At 49.1% G+C, this 17371-nt stretch overlaps 1 protein-coding gene across 1 annotated transcript in view; it reads right to left on the reverse strand.

Annotated features, from left to right (window-relative positions):
- Nucleotides 1-318: 318 nt before the first annotated feature.
- Nucleotides 319-17371, reverse strand: part of Cfap74 (cilia and flagella associated protein 74) — a 78317-nt gene continuing 61264 nt past the window's right edge. The window contains exons 24-39 of the mRNA XM_045150701.1: nucleotides 16886-17059; nucleotides 16253-16386; nucleotides 9541-9817; nucleotides 7666-7758; nucleotides 6660-6790; nucleotides 5898-6032; nucleotides 5665-5774; nucleotides 5473-5528; nucleotides 5246-5365; nucleotides 4827-4982; nucleotides 3687-3816; nucleotides 3282-3436; nucleotides 1743-1875; nucleotides 1316-1446; nucleotides 935-1069; nucleotides 319-815 (exon numbers count right to left, since the gene is read on the reverse strand). Coding sequence (XP_045006636.1) covers nucleotides 714-815; nucleotides 935-1069; nucleotides 1316-1446; nucleotides 1743-1875; nucleotides 3282-3436; nucleotides 3687-3816; nucleotides 4827-4982; nucleotides 5246-5365; nucleotides 5473-5528; nucleotides 5665-5774; nucleotides 5898-6032; nucleotides 6660-6790; nucleotides 7666-7758; nucleotides 9541-9817; nucleotides 16253-16386; nucleotides 16886-17059 — 2172 coding nt within the window. The 3' untranslated portion in view covers nucleotides 319-713. The remainder of the gene's footprint in view (nucleotides 816-934; nucleotides 1070-1315; nucleotides 1447-1742; nucleotides 1876-3281; nucleotides 3437-3686; nucleotides 3817-4826; nucleotides 4983-5245; nucleotides 5366-5472; nucleotides 5529-5664; nucleotides 5775-5897; nucleotides 6033-6659; nucleotides 6791-7665; nucleotides 7759-9540; nucleotides 9818-16252; nucleotides 16387-16885; nucleotides 17060-17371) is intronic.

A 17371-nucleotide genomic window follows, 5' to 3' on the forward strand; every position in this document is an offset into this window, starting at 1 on the left:
GTGTATACATGTATTAAGGGGGCTGTATGTGTGTGGGGGCTGACTCTCTGGGGTCATACTGCAGAATATGTGTTGGCTCACATAGTTTATTGACAGGGTTGTGGTTCTCACTGGGCTTTCTTTTTTTTTTTTTTTAAACATTTTATTTATTTATTTATGTGACAGAAAAAGAGGGGGAGAGAGAGGAAGAGGGAGAGGGAGAGGGTGGGTGCATCAGGGCTTCCAGCCACAGCAAACAGACTCCATAGTGAATTCCAGGTCAGCCTGGGCTAGAGTGCCCTCTTGTGCATCTGGTTAACGTGGGTCTTGGGGAATCGAACCTAGGTCCTTTGGCTCTGCAGGCAAACGCCTTAACTGCTAAGCCACCCCTCCAGCCCCTCACTGGGTTTTCTAGAGTCTGGACAGGTGTTATGGGGGTCTCTGTAGGGTCCCAGCGAGGAGCAGGCTGTATGATGAACTGGTCATATCAGTAGTTCTTAATGTGGGTCCAGGGGTGGTGCTCTCAGGCTCTGGGCTCATTGGGTTCAGGACAGGCAAAGTTGCCATGTTTGTGGGGGATCACTATGGGGTCCTGGCTGTAGGGTTATGCTGAGGACTGTCCATTTGAACCTGCCCAGCATGGGATGCCCAGGTCACAGGCCTGGGCCACAGTCTGGAGAGTACTTCATGGTGGGCAGGAGGGCCCAAGGGGCTCTGCAGGGGCTCCTGTGGCCTCAGGAGCCAGCCACCACATGGGCTACGAAGATGACCTTGTATGTTTCCTTTATATCCCCTCTGAGCTGCAGCAGGGCTGACACCATGAGTGGGTGGTTTGGCTGGAGGAAGGGGACCCCGAGTCAGGCAGATCTACTTTTCCGGAAGTCCTGCCCTCCTCTCCCATAGACCCACCACAGCCACCCCTCCTCCCTGCCTGGCCTGGGGTCGTGGCACCTACATCAAAGTCAGCAGGTGGCACCCAGGAGATGTTGATGGTCTTGATCTGGCCGCGTTCCACGGAACCCCTGGAGGGCTCGATGGAGAAACCCTTGTGCTGCAGCCATGGGATGCTGTCCAAGCTGAACTCGACCGTCTGTGAGGTATTGGCACAACTGGAGGCTAGAGGGTCAGGCACTCCCAGGAGGCAGTGGGATTAGGGCATTGAGGGTGCCCAGCTCTGCCCGCACCTCTATCCTGATGAGGCTGCCCACTCTACATCTTTTTCCAGGAAATCCCAAGCAAACCCAACGAGAGGCAAGACCAGGAGAAGCCAGACTGCCCTAGACAGAGAAGGCCAATGAAGCTGTCAGGGTGCCACTAAGAATAGGGTTGTGGTTACCTTCTTTTGTGTTGGTTGGGTGGTCCGGATACAGCCCACCTGTAGCTCTCGGGTGGCAGGTACAGCTGACACATCTGTGTCAAACTGGACATAGTTCAGAGTTACCAGAACAGGCTTCAGCTCCTCAGCCTCTGGAGGGGAGAGATCAAGCTGGGAACTGGCTGGGTGGAGGGACTGGCGTGAAAGGGTCTAACCACAGTCAGGAAGAGTAGCCTGTGTACAGGGTGGGGCTGGGATCCTCAGCACTCTGGTTATCAGAGACCATCCTGCCTTGCTCTGGGACGGATGGGCTAGGAACCCCTGCTCTCTTCCACTGGGTTTCAGTGTGTTCTCTTGCTAGCTAGGGGTCCTGGCAGGTCCTTTAATTAACCCCTGAGGAACTCTTGCTCCCCCCATGCTTACCAGTGCTTCCATGGTAGGGACTCACCTTCTCTGTGCTCTGGGTCAAAGACAGGGATCACTGCCAGAGATTCCACAGGCACATCCAGCGGGTCTCCTCCTTCCAGGAACATCATGTGTTCACGGGCAGCACCCTGCAGGAGGATCTGGTGGGAGATTTTCTAAGGGCAAGAAATACAGTACGGGCTGAGAAATGGCTCAGTGATTTAAGGCATTTTGCCAGCCAGGTTTTAATTCCCTAGTATCTACATGATGCCAGACTCAAAAGTGGCACATGCATCTGGAATGCTTTTGCAGCAGCAAGAGACGCTGGCAACACACACACACACACACACACACACACATTTTAAAAGACTTTTATTTATTTATTTGAGAGAGAGAAAGAAAGAGGCTAGATAGGGAGAGAATAAGTGCACAAGGGCCATTAGCCACTGCAAACAAACTTCTGACACATGTGCCACCTTGTGCATCAGGCCTGACATGGGTACTAGGGAATTGAACCTGAGTTCTTTGGCTTATGCTGGCAAGTGCCTTAACCACTAAGCCATCTATCTCTTCAGCCCAAATATATATTCTTGTGTATATTCGGTTTTTCAAGGTAGGGTCTTGCTTTAGTCCAGGCAGACCTGGAATTCACTATGTACTCTCAGGGTGGTCTTGAGCTCTCCACAGTCCTCCTACTTCTGCCTCCCAAGTGCTGGGATTAAAGGTGTATGCTATCTCACCTGGCTCCAAATATGTATTTTTTTGTTTTTGGTTTTTCAAGGTAGGGTCTCACTCTAGCCCAGGATGACCTAATTTCCTGCATTCTCAGGGTGGCCTTAAACTCATGGCCCACCTCCTACCTCCCGAGTGCTGGGATTAATGGCTTGCACCACCACGCCTGGCTAAATCAAATATATATATATATATATATATATATATATATATATATATATATATACTTTTTATTTTTATTTTTTTTTAATTTTTATTTATTTATTTGAGAGCGAAAGACACAGAGAGAAAGACAGATAGAGGGAGAGAGAGAGAATGGGCATGCCAGGGCTTCCAGCCTCTGCAAACGAACTCCAGACACGTGCACTCCCTTGTGCATCTGGCTAACGTGGGACCTGGGGAACCGAGCCTGGAACCGGGATCCTTAGGCTTCACAGGCAAGCGCTTAACCGCTAAGCCATCTCTCCAGCCCAACTTTTTTATTTTATATATAGAGAGAATTGGCGCATCAGGGCTTCAGCCACTGCAATCAAACTCCAGATGCTTGCATCACCCAGTGGGCATGTACGACCTTGTGCTTGCCACACCTTTGTGCATCTGGCTAATGTGGGATCTGGAGAGTTGAACATGGGTCCTTTGGCTTTGCAGGTAAGCGCCTGAACCACTAAACCATCTCTCTAGCCCTCATATATTTTTTAAAGTGGTACAGTAGTCTGCCCTGCAGTTTTGTGATTGAGGCTCCCTCAGTGATGGGGCCTGGGGATTAGGGCCACTTCCAGGAAGGGGCAGGGAAGGAACACACAAGGTATCTTGTGGGCTGGGGTCTGCACGACCTGTTTGTAAGCTTTACCTTTTCAAAGAGCACCACCTGGAGCTGGTCAGAGAAATAGAGGCTCTCATGGTCTGGGCTGAAGGTCACGGTGAACTCCTGATCCTTTCCTGGAAGCATGAGGCCCTCAACAGGGGTGATGCTGAACACACTCTGGCCATTGTGGTTCTGGGTGCCTGCAGGCAGGGTATGGGTTGTGTTGAACATGTGTTCTTCCCCAATCCCTGGTACACACTGAACTCAGAACCCCTCGTGTCATAGTGTCTCTCCTGCCTCCCACCGTGGAACCTCTCAGTACCCCCTTTAGCCCAGCCCCTCCATGGCTTGTTCTGACTTACCCCGTTCTGAATGGTGCCCTCATTGCCCAGCACAGATCCCTTCATGGTCCTGTGTTCCCTTGGCCTCTTGGGAGCCCTGTCAACTCACCAACAACTTCAGTCCTCTGCTTGGTAGAGGTGAGAAAGTTTGGCAGCTGCTGCCGGTCCTTGGCCCTAGTGCTGGAGAGGCTCTCCAGCCGCACCCAGAACTTGATGGGGAGTGAGGAGTCATTCTGTAGCTGCAAGAGCAAGATGCCGCCTGACTAGTACACCCTGAGCTGCCCTCTGATTGTGGTCAGTGCCCATGTCTGGGTCACCTGCTGCTGGGTCACACATGATGGGTGATCAGCTGGCATTATGCTCCATGCTCATCTGGCAGTATCTCCAACACTGACCACACTAGCAGAATGTAGAGCTGTTGGTATCCTCCTCACCTCATCCATGTGATGTGCTTTTGCCCAGGTTAGTGGCCTGCCTCCCTGCCCAACTATGTGGCCAGCTCTGTGCTACCATCTATCCTCAGAGCTCCTCTTAGTTGAATTACATCCTTACTTGGTCCTTTCCTTGCCCCTTGTCCCCTCTTGAGAGCATCCGCCCTCAGTGCCATGCCTATCTGCAACTCTGCTTAGAACCCAGCCCAAGCAGGTGGGAAAGTAGGCTGCTTAGCCCAAGGCACTCTTCAGGGTGAGACAATGGGAGGTGGGCCCATATTCAAGTGTAGTGAGGGAGCCAAAGGGATAGCATGTTTCTTCTTAGACACACACGCACGCACGCGCACACATGCACACATGCACTTGGGTGGAGCTCCACTTTGTACATCTGGCTTTACATGGGTACTGGGGAATTGAACATGGCCTGGCTGGATCTGCAAGCAAGCACCTTTAACTGCTGAGAAATCTCCCCAGGTCCCTGGGTCGAGCTCCAAAGAAGGGAACAATAGATTAGAAGAGCATTAAGAGGATCACAGCGGCTCTGTGCAAAGGCCCAAAGCAGAAAACATGGACACCCTGCAGGCCAGGGGCTGGACTCAGAGTGGAAGGAGGGGCACCCTCAGCTTTCCCAGAAGCAAAGGCCCTGTGACTCCTCTGGGGGAGTGTAGTAGAAGTGACAGCCTCTTGAAGGCTGGGGTGGGGAACAGCCTGTGGCTTCACTAGCTCCCTGACAAGTTGGGTACTTCCAACCATAGGGTTAACTGCCTCCAAGGAACCCTCTCCCAGGAGGCTAGGCCAGGGGCAAAGACTTGCTTCACCTTGAAGCTTGTGGAGATAGACTCTCTGGCAAGCACGTAGCCCATGTTGAGGACGCTGCCTTCAATGGAGCATGTGATCATGGATGCCACTCCTGTGCCTATGAGCGTAAGGGTGAGCGTGCCTCTCTTGGTGATAACGTCCAGTGTTTCTTGAGCCTAAAGAGATCATGTCCCTTAGCAACCAGGCAACATAGGAAGCGTATCCATGAGTGTCTGATACATGGCACACCACTGCTGAGATATCCTGGAGCCCTTGCTTCAGCTGACTTGCCAGCAAAAAGGGTTAGGACAGGCTGATCACAGGCCTGGCTGATTATTATCCAGGCTGAAGTGCATAGTAGCAGTGACCTATGGCCATCCCAGGTTCTGCAGAGTGGGAAGCCCAGGGTCGCATCATCACTTGGGGACCTGGCACTCACCAAGACGCTCTCATGGGGTGAGAAGGACAGCACCAGGACGTGTGTTTCACCCGAGCACAACTTTCTGGAGGGGTTCATCAGGACGAATGGACCATTGGGGTTCAGCACTGAGAACTTCACCTGAAGGCCCAGTGTCAAGGATGATGAAATGACGGCTGTGGACTCTGCTAGATGCCACTCCCACCTCCACCCCCGCACGCTGGCTGCACTGGGCATGCATAGGATACAACAAGGTCCTCAGGGGAGATGTTCTGGATGGAGACCTTCTTTATGCTGCGATGTCCTGAAACACATCAGGGAGTCAGTCCAGTTCCCAGTAGGGTGGAAAAGCTAGTGATAGCTAGGATGTTCCTGGGTCCCTGGGATACATTGTATGTGCCAGGGACTGGAGCTGATGTCACTGCAGAATCAGGACTCACCCACAGCAATATCCCCGAAGTTAAAGACAGTCTTGCCTTTGTTGGATGTCACCACGATAAATGGAGCCACTGTTGGACACCATAATTCCAGGTACAGGGTGTTGTAGGGGCTAGAAGAAGACAAGGATACATTGAGGCAGGTTAGCATAACCCTGTGCCCAACCAGGCCTCAGATCTGGTCAGTTAGTTTGTGGCCAGTCACACCCCTCCCATCTGGTCCAAGCACCCCACACCTGAAGCTCAGAGGTTCTGATGGCTTCCTGTCTTTGATGTCACCACTGGCAATGACACAGGGGACCACATACTTGTTAAACTTCCCTGGAAAAGCTCTGGTCAGGGTGGCTTGGGCAGCCTGGTACTCGGTGGAACTGGAAAGAAGCCAACAAATGTTCTTATGCCTTTTCCCCATGATCTTCCAAATTCTGCCTCTGGGCTCCCCAGTGTGAGACCAGATCTCCCTCACCCTTTGTGGAGAAGGTCCACAAGACCACACCCTATGGCTCTAGGTTCAGATGGTCAAAAGGGCAAGAGACAACAGCTTGGGGCCATCCTGTGTCTCAGGATGTGGCTGTACCAGTTTTGCCTGACAGGCTGGCTTTCCCACCCTTCTTTGGCTCCTCTGGGGATCTTCTTCCTCATTCCAGATCCTGACCACCCAGGGGAGGGGAGCAGACTGGCTTTGTCACTTAGACAGCCGTATTTCTGGGGTCACAGAGAGGATTTCTGGGCATATAGCCCAGCCCATCAGACCTTTTCTCGACTCATTTGCATACTAGGAAGGCTGGAGTCAAATCATGAAATGAGTCTGTTCAAAGGAATACCAAGCCCAGAGGAATGGGTGGACAGATGCCTAGGAAGGGAGTCCTTGAATCTAGTTGTGTCTAAAGCCATGAGCCCTGGACCTACAGCTACACAGACCAGTGCAGCAGGTATCATGTGGGAAACTCTCCCTGGGCCAGGTGAGATGCAGACGGTGTAGAATCCATGCAGCTCACCTGAGACTGTCCTGCCTCTTCATCTCCAGTGTGCGGGCAATGGAGGTCCTGGCCTGTCGGTCCTTGTGCGTTCGGCCCATGGGCAAAGATGGTTTCCAGTGTTCCTTTCTCTGGGTTGATTCCTTTCGGAACTGTGAGCGGGAACAGCTGCTGTGGGGCTGCGCGAGGGCCTCTGCCCTGCCAGGCAGGCAGCAAGCACACTGTCCTCTAGGCTTCTCTGAGTGGCTGGAGCCACAGGTTTAGGTTTGGAGTGAATGGGACACCAAAGCCAACTGGCTTTTAAGGAAAGACTGAGCAGGTACAGCAGGATTAAGGGATTAAGTGGTGGAGAGTGGTGATCATATAGGGGCATGTGAGAAGCCCCAGTGCAGAGACCCTCAGAACACTGACTGCAAAGTCTAAAATCAGGAAACCAAGGCACAGGGGATTAAAAGTCTGCAGAACAGGGGTCCTCACCCACCCTATTTCCTTCCTGCACCTCAAGGCATCAACAGTAGTGGGAAGGCTGGCCCTTCACCCATGTATGTGTTATACAGGACCCAAGTCCAAGATGTGGTTGAAGGGAGGGTCTGTGACTGGTGACTGTGCAACTTTCCCGGTGGGTACAGCACACAAGGCCTGCACAGTCTATGGGGGCTTATTGTGCAGGATCCCTGGCATCTTTCCCAGGGCTTCTATGGTTTCCTCATGGGACTTGTGAGAGACCATGCTGGGTTTTGTCACAGTCCTGCTTTGGTTAAAACTCTAGCTACCCTTAAGGCTACCCATGGCTCCAGCTACCTGGTGGTGCTTTCAAGAGGAAGGGAGAGGTCTTCCAAGGAAACTTTTACTTTCTTGGAAACAGCCTGAGGCACAGTGCCAGAAAAGCCTGTCCTTGGGACAGGTGCAGTCCCAGTTGCCAGAGGCTCACAGTGCATACCCCACTCGCTGGCACGTCATCCCCTTCTACTCTTCCCACATCCCTTCCCTCTGGCCGCCAGGCACCTCCCCTAGATTCTACACATACCATCTCTGTTTTCTTTTTCAGGTTCTGGAGTGCTTCCTTGAGGATAACCTCATGGGGCAGTACTGGCTGGAAGGTCACCCGAACCAGGCATCTCTGTGGGGAGAAGCTGTCACTCCCTTAGGTGTCCAGAAGGCAAAAGTGGCCCTGCTGGTACATTCACCCTCCTCAGCCCCTCACTCCTCTCTTAGATGCCTGGATTTTGTTGTTGTTGTTTTGGTTTTTCAAGGTAGGGTCTCACTCTAGCCAAGGCTGATCTAGAATTCACTATGTAGTTTCAGGGTAGCGCTGAACTCATGGAAATACTCCTACCTCCACCTCCCAAGTGCTGGGATTAAATGTGCACGCCATCACTTCCAACTGGCCTTTTTTTTTTTTTTTTTTTTTTTGATGAGAGGGAGGGGAGGAAGGGCAGGGGAGAATATTGGCATGCCAGGGCCTCCAGCCACTGTAATCAAACTCTAGATGCATGCACCACCTTGTGTGCATGTAAAACCTTGTGTGCTTGTGTCACCTTGTGTGTCTGACTTACATGAATCCTTAGGCTTCACAGGCAAGTGTCTTAACCACTAAGCCATCTCTCCAGCCCTGTTGTTGTTTCTTTGAAGAAGGGTTTCACTGACCTGGAATTTACTACGTAGTCTCAGGCTGGCCTTGAACTCACAGTGACCCTCCTACCACTGCCTGCTGAGTGCTGGGATTAAAGTCATGTGTCACTACACCTTGCAGATGCCTGGATTTTTGAGATTTCAACCTAGATGTGCCCTTCCAGGATAGCCCTCTATGAACACTGCTCCAGGGAGCTGGCGTTGGTTGCAACTCATGTAGGGTGTGTGTTGTGGGGGTAGTGTCTGATGATCCAAGGTGCTGAGTGAAGGGTCATGAAGGTATCAATACTTCACCCACTGTAATGGAGCAAAAGTAAGAAAAGAACATGGGAACAGGGAGCCTTTTCAACCATCTGCATCAAGGCTCCATGTCTTCACAACACATGCTAGTGTCTCACTGACCATGTCTCCCTGACACTGAGTACAGTGATGGTTTAAGGGATCAGAGAGGAAAGGGAAGAGGGAGGGAGAGGTGAGAAAAGAAGGGATGATGAGAGAGGGAAGAAGAAGGAGAGGGAGAAACACACAATAAAGGAAGAGATAGAACTATTAAGCCACTCAGAGATGAAAGCCCAAATGCCCATATTTGCTAAATTTGACCAAAGACTTTTTTTTTTTGAGGCAAGCCCAACAGACTGGCCTTTTTCTATGACAGCAAGAGTGAGCAAGAGAGAATTAGCATGCTAGTACCCCCAGCCAGTGCAATTGAACTCCAGATGCATGCACCCCCTTGTGTGCGTGTGCAACATTGCACGCTTGTGTCACTGTGCATCTGGCTTATGTGGGAACTGGAGAGTCGAACATGAGTCCTTAGGCTTCACAGGCAAGCACCTTAACCGCTAAACCATCTCTCCAGGCCACAAAACATGTTTTAGAATAATTGTATTCACTGAATCCTGCTGGTCTGCCAGGCAAAAGGATAATGGGTAGAAGAAGTTGGCCACATTCCTTTCCTCCTCAGAGCAGGTACTGTGTGAACTCTCTGTGCCTTATCTTCTATGAAACTAACAACACTCGGATGTTCTGAGGGTCTTTCTTCTAGGTCCAGTCATGAATCTGCCTGACAGGCTGTTTGGGGTACTTGCTGCCTGTTAGGTTAGGCTACCCTGTGTGCACTGTGCCCTCTTTCCCTGCCCTTATGTTGTCCCTGTATCATGTTTCTTGGTCTCAGTATCACTGAAACCTCATGGTTAATATGGGCAGAGCCAGGCACCTTGGAGGGTGACCTGGAGCCCTGTTTCCCAGCCTAGCAGTGGGACCTCATGCTTACCTTTCCTGGCAACACAGTCCCCACTGTGGGTGAGATGGTGATGGGCGAGTTGGGGGGCAACAAGAACTCAAAGGATGTTGGTCCCACTGGGGTCACATCCTCTGAGCTGATGGAGGGCAAGGCATGGGTCAGTTTGTTCATGCTCGTGTGAGAGTTGATGACATACAGTGAGGCCACGGAGGTACCGTACAGTGCAGTGGCTGCAAACTTGATCAGATAGTGGGACAGCTCCAGGGGTGGGTGGACACCCACAGCTTGGCAAGACACCTTGAAGCACCTGGAAGGGACCAACATGGGTGATGCTTAGCTGTGCAGTGGTGCAGGCAGTTCCTCTGCAACTCTGGGTGAGGAAGACACACAGCTCCTCACATGCTGACCATGGTGGATGAGCATGCTGTATTGGTGGTGTCTCAGGGGCTCATAGTCATGGTTGTTTGCTACCTGATTAATAAATTTGGAAAGCACTGCATTGGCTGGTGCACATTTTTGGCAGGTAGTTAAAAAATGTATAAGCAAGGCTGGAGAGATGGCTTAGCGGTTAGGCGCTTGCCTGTGAAGCCTAAGGATCCCGGTTCGAGGCTCGATTCCCCAGGTCCCACGTTAGCCAGATGCACAAGGGGGTACGCGTGTCTGGTTTGTTTTCAGTGGCTGGAGGCCCTGACGTGCCCATTCTCTCTCTCTCTATCTGCCTCTTTCTCTCTCTGTCTGTTGCTCTCAAATAAATAAATAAAAATAAATGAAAAAAATTTAAAAAATGTATAAGTAAGCAAGCTCCTCTAATCACTCAGACACCTTCTCATGCCAAAAACTGTGTAAGCAATATTACATAAACATAGAAGAGAGGGGCTTGAGAGGTGGCTCAGTGATTAAAGGTACTTGCTTGCAAAGCCAGCTGGCCTGGGCTCAAATCCCCAGTGACCCATATAAAGCAGGATGAACACTCATTTGCAGTGTCATACCCCCCCAATAAATAAATTAATAAAAACAGAAGAAGAGGAATTAAAAACCCATAAGATGCTTTTAAAAATAAAAGTAGGGGAGTCAGGTGTGGTGGCACATGCCTTTAATCCCAGCACTTGGGAGGCAGAGGTAGGAGGATGGCCAAGAGTTCGAGATTACCCTGAGACTACATAATGAATTCCAGGTCAGCCTGAGCTAGTGTAAGACCCTACCTTGGAAAAACACAAACAAAAACAAAACAAAAAAAGTAGGGGGACTGGAGAGATGGCTAAGCAGTTTAGGCACTTGTCTGTGAAGCCTAATGACCCAGGTTTGATCCCCCAGTGCCCAAGTAAGCCAGATACACATGGTGGTACATGCATCTGGAGTTTATTTGCAGTGGCTAGAGGCCCTGGCATGTCCATTCTCTCTCTCAAATGAATAAGTAAAAAATTAACATAGTAAAAAATAAAGGCAGAGCTGGAGAGGTGGCTTAGTGGTTAAGGTACTTTCTTGCAAAGCCTAAGGATTTGGGTTTGATTCCTCAGTACCATTGTAAGTCAGATGCACAAGGTGGCACATACATCTGGAGTTCATTTGCAGTGATTGGAGGCCCTGGTGTGCCCACTCTCTCTATCTGCCTCTCTCTTTCCTTCTCTCTCAAATAAATAAATAAAATATTTAAAAGTAAAAGGAGTTTGGGGCTGAGGAGATGGTTCAGCAGTTAAAGGCACTCGATTGCAAAGCCAAATGGCCTGGATTCAATTTTCCAGTGCCCAGATAAAAGCCAGATGCACAAAGTGGTAGGCACACACAGTGGCAAGAGACCCTGGCACACCCAATCTCTTTCTCAAATAAAAAAAGTAATTGCAAAAGAAGTGATTTCTGGGACTTGAGAGCTTAGCGTTTAAGGTACTTGCCTGCAAAGTCAAAGGACACAGGTTCAATTCCCCAGGATCCACATAAGCCAGATGTACAAGGTGGCACATGCATGTGGAGTTCGTCTGCAGTGACTGGATGCCCATTCTATCTTTCCCTCTCTTTACTTCTCTCTGCCTCTCTCTCTCTCAAATAAATTAATAAAAATAAAATATTAAAAAAGTGATTTCTGGCTTATTATATTAAAAACCAAAAAAAAGATTAAAAAAGATTCAATTCTCTGTTGTCTCCAAGAAACACATTTTACTGGCAAAAACACACAGAGATGAAGAATTAAAGAATGGAAGTCAACTTATCAAGCAAATGGAGTATAGGCACAAGATGAGGTAGTATTCTTAAATCAGATGAAGTAGACATCAATCCAAAATTAGCCAGAAGAATAAGGAAGGCTATTGCAGCCAGGAGTGATGGTGCACGCCTTTAATCCCAGCACTTGGGAGGTAGAGGTAGGAGGATTGCTGTGAGTTTGAGGCCACCCTGAGACTACACAGTGAATTCCAGGTCAGCCTGAGCTAGAGTGAGACCCTACCTCGGGAAAAAAAAGAAAAAAAGAAAGAAGGCTATTGCATATTAATGAAGGGAAATTTCATCAAAAGCTGTACGGCTGGAGAGATGGCTTAGCAGTTAAGGCACTTGCCTGTGACGCCTAAGCACTCATGTTTGACTCTTCAGATCCCACATAGGTCAGACACAGTAAGTGGTGCGAGCATGCAAGGTCTCACGTGTACATAAGGGCTCACATGTCTGGAGTTTGATTGCTGGAAGGGCTGGAGGCCCTGGCATGCCATTTCTCTCCCTTCTCTCTTGCATTAGAAAAAGAGAGAGAGGGCTGGAAGGATGGCTTAGTGGTTAAGATGTTTGCCTGAAAAGCTAACGGTCCCAGGTTCAATGCCCTGGGACCCAGGTCAGCCAGATGCACAAGGTGGTGCAAGCATCTGGAGTTCGTTTGCAGTGGTTGGAAGCCCTGACACACCTATTCTCTCTCTCTGTCTCTCTCTCCCTATTTCTCTGTCAACTAAATAAATAAAAGTAAAATATTAGAGAGAGAGAGAGAGAGAGAGAGAGCTGGGTGTCGTGGTGCACACCTTTAATCCCAGCACTCGGGAGGCAGAGGTAGGAGGATCGCTATGAGTTCAAGGCCACCCTGAGAATACAGAGTGAATTCAGGTCAGCCTGAGCTAGAGCAAGACCCTACCTTGAAAAACCAAGGGCTGGGGGGAGGAAAATAAAGAGATCAGTCTGTTGAGTTTGCCTCAAAAATAAATAAATAAATAAAAAGCTGTAAGGATGTATGCCACTACGCCTGGCTAACATACATACATACATACATACATACATATATACATATATATATGTATGTATATATGTATGTATTTTTTTTAAAGCTTACTGTTGGGCTGAAGAGATGGCTTAACTGTTAAGGAATTTGCCTGCAAAGCCAAAGGACCCAGGTTCGATTCCCCAGGACCCACGCGGGCCAGATGCACAAGGGGCACATGTATCTGGAGTTCGTTTGCAGTGGCTACAGGTCCTGGCACTTGGCATGCCCATTCTCTCTGTCTCTCTTCTCTCTCTCTCTCTGCTCGCAAATAAATAAAAATATAAAAATTACAAAAATAAAAAAGCTTACTGCCTGCCAGGCGTGGTAGCACATACTGTTTTTTTTTTTTTTTTTTTTTTTTTTTGTGGAGAGAGGAAAGGGTTTATTTCAGGCTTACAGTGTCCAGAGGAAACACAATAAATGGTGGAAGAAGCTGAACCACTTCCCTATATCATAGTAGAGAGACACCACCAAACAGCCAGCAAGCAAGGACATTCAGAGCCACAGCACCTTTTAGGGCTGAACTATAAGATCTGCCTCCAGGGACACCTCTTATAACAGGGATTTGTCCACTGGAGACTCAAGTTGCAAGCTTAATCAAAAAATACTTTGGGCTGGACTGGAGGGATGGCTTAGTGGTTAAGGCCAAATGACCCAGGTTAGATTCCCCAGGACCCATGTTAGCCAGATGCACAAGGGGGCACATAGGTCTGGAGTTTGTTTGCAGTGGATGGAGACCCTGGTGTGCCCATTCTTTCTCTCTCTCTCTCTCTCTCTCTCTCTCTCTCTCTCTCTCTCTCTCCCCTTCTTTCTCCATCAAATAAATTAATTAATAAATAAAAATAAATACCTCAGACTATGGGGACATACATTCACATTCAAACTACCACAACATTCATGACTTTTGTGTTTTTCTACACAATAAATAGCCCATACTTTTAATCCTAACACTCAGGAGACTGAGGTAGGAGGTGCTCTATGAGTTCAAGGCTAGCCTGGGCTACAATGAGACCCTGCTTCACACACACACCCCCCACACACACCCACACACAAATAAAAATTTATCATGTGACCTGGGATTTCTTAGATATTGATTCTGAGAAAAATAAAACCTTGAAATCCTCCATGAGAATGTTAGTACAGCCTTACTCATAACCACTCAAACCTGGACCTATCTCAGGCACCTTCTGCAGGTGGCTAGATAGACATTCTTATACTAACAGGGCTGCGACATGCCTGATGTTCATAAACCCACAGGAGGCCAGGTGTTGGGATAAGAAGGGGTAGGAAGCCACATTAGGTCACTTAATGAAGTGTGAGGGCCTGAGGGGGCCTGATACCCACTGAGTTCGAATCTCCAGAACTCATGTAAACAGCTAGAAGTGGCCACATGCATCTTAACCTCAGTTCTACCAAGGGAGCAGAGACCAGGAAATTGTCCAGGTTCACAGAACTGATGGAAGAATGATGCAGGACAACTGACATTTTACTCTGGCCACCACATGAGTTGCTGCCCTGCACCCCTGCTGCAGGCAAGTACATGGGGCATCACAGGGTGCATGCACACGCATACACCACACACCATACCCCCATCCTCATACACACTACATATACACAAGTAAAAAAAAAAAAAAGAGGGTAGAGGTGGGAGGTCCTTTGGTGAGGAGCATGTCGGTGATTTGATGTATTTTACAGGTAAAGCCAAAGGATTTACTGACAGTCTGGATGTGAGGTGTGGGAGAACAAGGAACTTGTCTGAGCAGGGGTTATAAAGCCTCTGTCCATCCTCATTCTTTGAGTCTCTGAGATAGCGCTTGTCCCAAGCTTTGGTAATTTCAATTTACCTGTGAATAGTTTTTAAAAGAGACAAACCATGTTTGTCATATTTCTGTAGCTTCTACTCTTAGGGTTCCCTCAGTGGGAGATAGAACAAACCCTCTTTATTTGCCAGAGGTGCTCAGCTCAGCAGCTGGCAAAGCCATCCTTGTGGGAGAAGTTATGGTACCTCCTTGTGGGTCTCCCCAATCTGCAATTTGCTCCCTAAAATAGTGGTGCCCATGAGCTAAGCTTCACTTTCCCCTCCCCAGGGAGTAAATGATCCTGAGCCACAGGAGTTGTGCTGAGCTGGCCGTGGGCTGCTCAGGAAAAGAGCTACAACACAGGCTGGGCATGTGTGTGGAGACAAGACAGGAGAGAGAGTAAAGGAAAGGTATATGCAGGCTCCAGGAGGTGGCCTCAAGCCAGGCTGGACACACATGAGATGCTCTGGAGTTTCATGTGTTCTGGGTCATGGCCGTTGCTCCAGAACATGTCACCAGAAGCTGAAAGCCCCAAGTAGCCAGAAACTACCCTTATCATAGACCAGTCATCTACTTTACCTCTCTCACCACCCCTGAGTACTGTCCTCAGGCTCTGGCCTCACAGAGTGGCCCATGTCACTGCAAGCAGGGCCAACCCATGTGCACACCACACATCCACTCAATCCATTTGTCTGTTTACTCACTCATTCCCATATGGACACATGCATGTATTCATACACCCACATACATGTATATGGACATGCCTCTACACATTCCCATAGTTACACATACTCACCCATATGGACATACCTTCACACATGTACAGGCACATATTCACATCCCCATACCCTCCATGTGGACACATGTTCATATGTTTACACATGCTCACCTAGGCTCCATCATGTGGACACTCGCTTATATATTCACACACATATTCAACCACCCATAGATTCATGCTCATGCACGCCCCTAAATGAAGTCATATACATACATGCACACACACTTAGAATACAAGGGCACTCACAGATTTACACATGCACTCACACTCCAATAAGCATTTTCAGAGATGCACACATATACACCTACATTGATACATATCTAACACAATCCACATTCACACTCATACCGTCTGAAAGGTTCACAGTACATGCACTCACACACCCACACTCATATACAGTACTTATTTATTTATTTATTTATTAGAGAGGGAGAAATAGAGAGAGAGGGAGGTAGAGAATGGGTGCACCAGGGCCTCTAGCCACTGCAAATGAACTCCAGACACATGCACCACCATGTGCATCTGGTGTGTTCTGGGGTATTGAACCTGGGTCCTTAGGCTTCTCAGGCAATTGCCTTAACTACTAAACCTTATCTCCAGCCCTACAATACTTTTTCATACACTCATGCAGCAAACTCACATGAACTTGTGCACACACATTTACACTAATACACATTCACAATGCACGTCTGCTCATTTACATCACATGTTCTCACACACTCATTTGCTTATCCCCTCATTTGTAAGCATGAGTCCAGAGCAAAAGAGCATGTGGACCAGAAACCTGCCTATTTCTCAGTCTGGGGCTCCCGTTGGGCAGTAGTGTTGCCCAACTTTGAGGTCAACTGGTGGGATCCAAGGTGAGCTGGGGTGAGGAGTGGGAAAGGCACCACCTCTTGAGCAGAGTCATGTACCCTCCCTGCCTGGCAGGCTCACCGGTTTATTTCAGATTTGCAGACCAGCTCGAAGTTGTATTCCTTGGCCTTAGTGGGTTGGAAGATCAAGTCAAGATTCAAAGTTTCCAATGGCAAGATTGTCCCAAACCCATCATTGGGCTGGATGTCCATAAACTGAGGAATGGAAATACATCAGAGTTAAGGTGAAGACAGTACTCTGTGGAGCCTCTTTCTCTCCCTCTCAATTTGTGTGTGCTTGTGTGTGTGGGGTGCACATACAAAGAATAGGAGAGTGAGTGTGAGATGTGTGTGCATATGGGTGTCTTCAACCTTACTGAGTATGGTGTGTGTGAGCTGAGTGTGTGAGTGGATGTGGGGTCTTTGTGGAACATCCCAGGAAGGGCTGAGGACAGCTATGTCTGGGCATCCTTTTGGGTTGTCCTACAGGGATTAGGTGGGGAAAGTCCTATGGGGCAGGGAGGAGGTAGTGTCTAGAGCCCTGTGGGTACAAGGCATCAGAGGGAGACAACCAGCCAGAAAGATGAGGGGCCAGCGAGGATGAGGAGCAGGCCAGGTGTGCAGGGCAGAAGTGCTGTTGGTACCCAATGCTTGGGCCTGGAGAACAGCTGCTGTGTCTTGCTCTCTATCCCCAGGGCCTGACCACAGCAAGTACCTTGGGAACGCCAACGAATCCAAACTCCTGGGGCAGAAGCGAGTGGTTGGTGAGGTTGATCTCTGTCTTGATGGCCTCATAGATGGTGCAGTAGCCAAAGTGCACCTGTGAGGGGTTGATTTCCAGGTCTGAGGTGGTGACAACAGCTTGAACGATGAACCCCACTGGTCTGGTCTTAGATGCAAAGGGCAAAGCACATTCCTGGTTACTGGAAGTTAATGCAATATCCCCAAAGGATAAAGACCCTGGTGTTTAGCTGCCTGATAAGCCACAGCATAGCAGTTCCAGAATACAAGTCTCTCAACCAGCCCATTTCCTTGTGTTCCCTGGTGAGTAAGCACATGAGCTAGAGTCACAGGGTGTGGGCAGCAGCTGAAGGACTAGCCAGGTGCAGCAGTGAGCATATGTGACTGTATGTTGTATGCTGTGTGTAAAACACACACACACACACACACACACGTGCATATCCCTGTTGGTGAGGGCATA

Source organism: Jaculus jaculus, chromosome 5 (genome assembly GCF_020740685.1).
Source record: "Jaculus jaculus isolate mJacJac1 chromosome 5, mJacJac1.mat.Y.cur, whole genome shotgun sequence".
NCBI lineage: Eukaryota > Metazoa > Chordata > Mammalia > Rodentia > Dipodidae > Jaculus > Jaculus jaculus.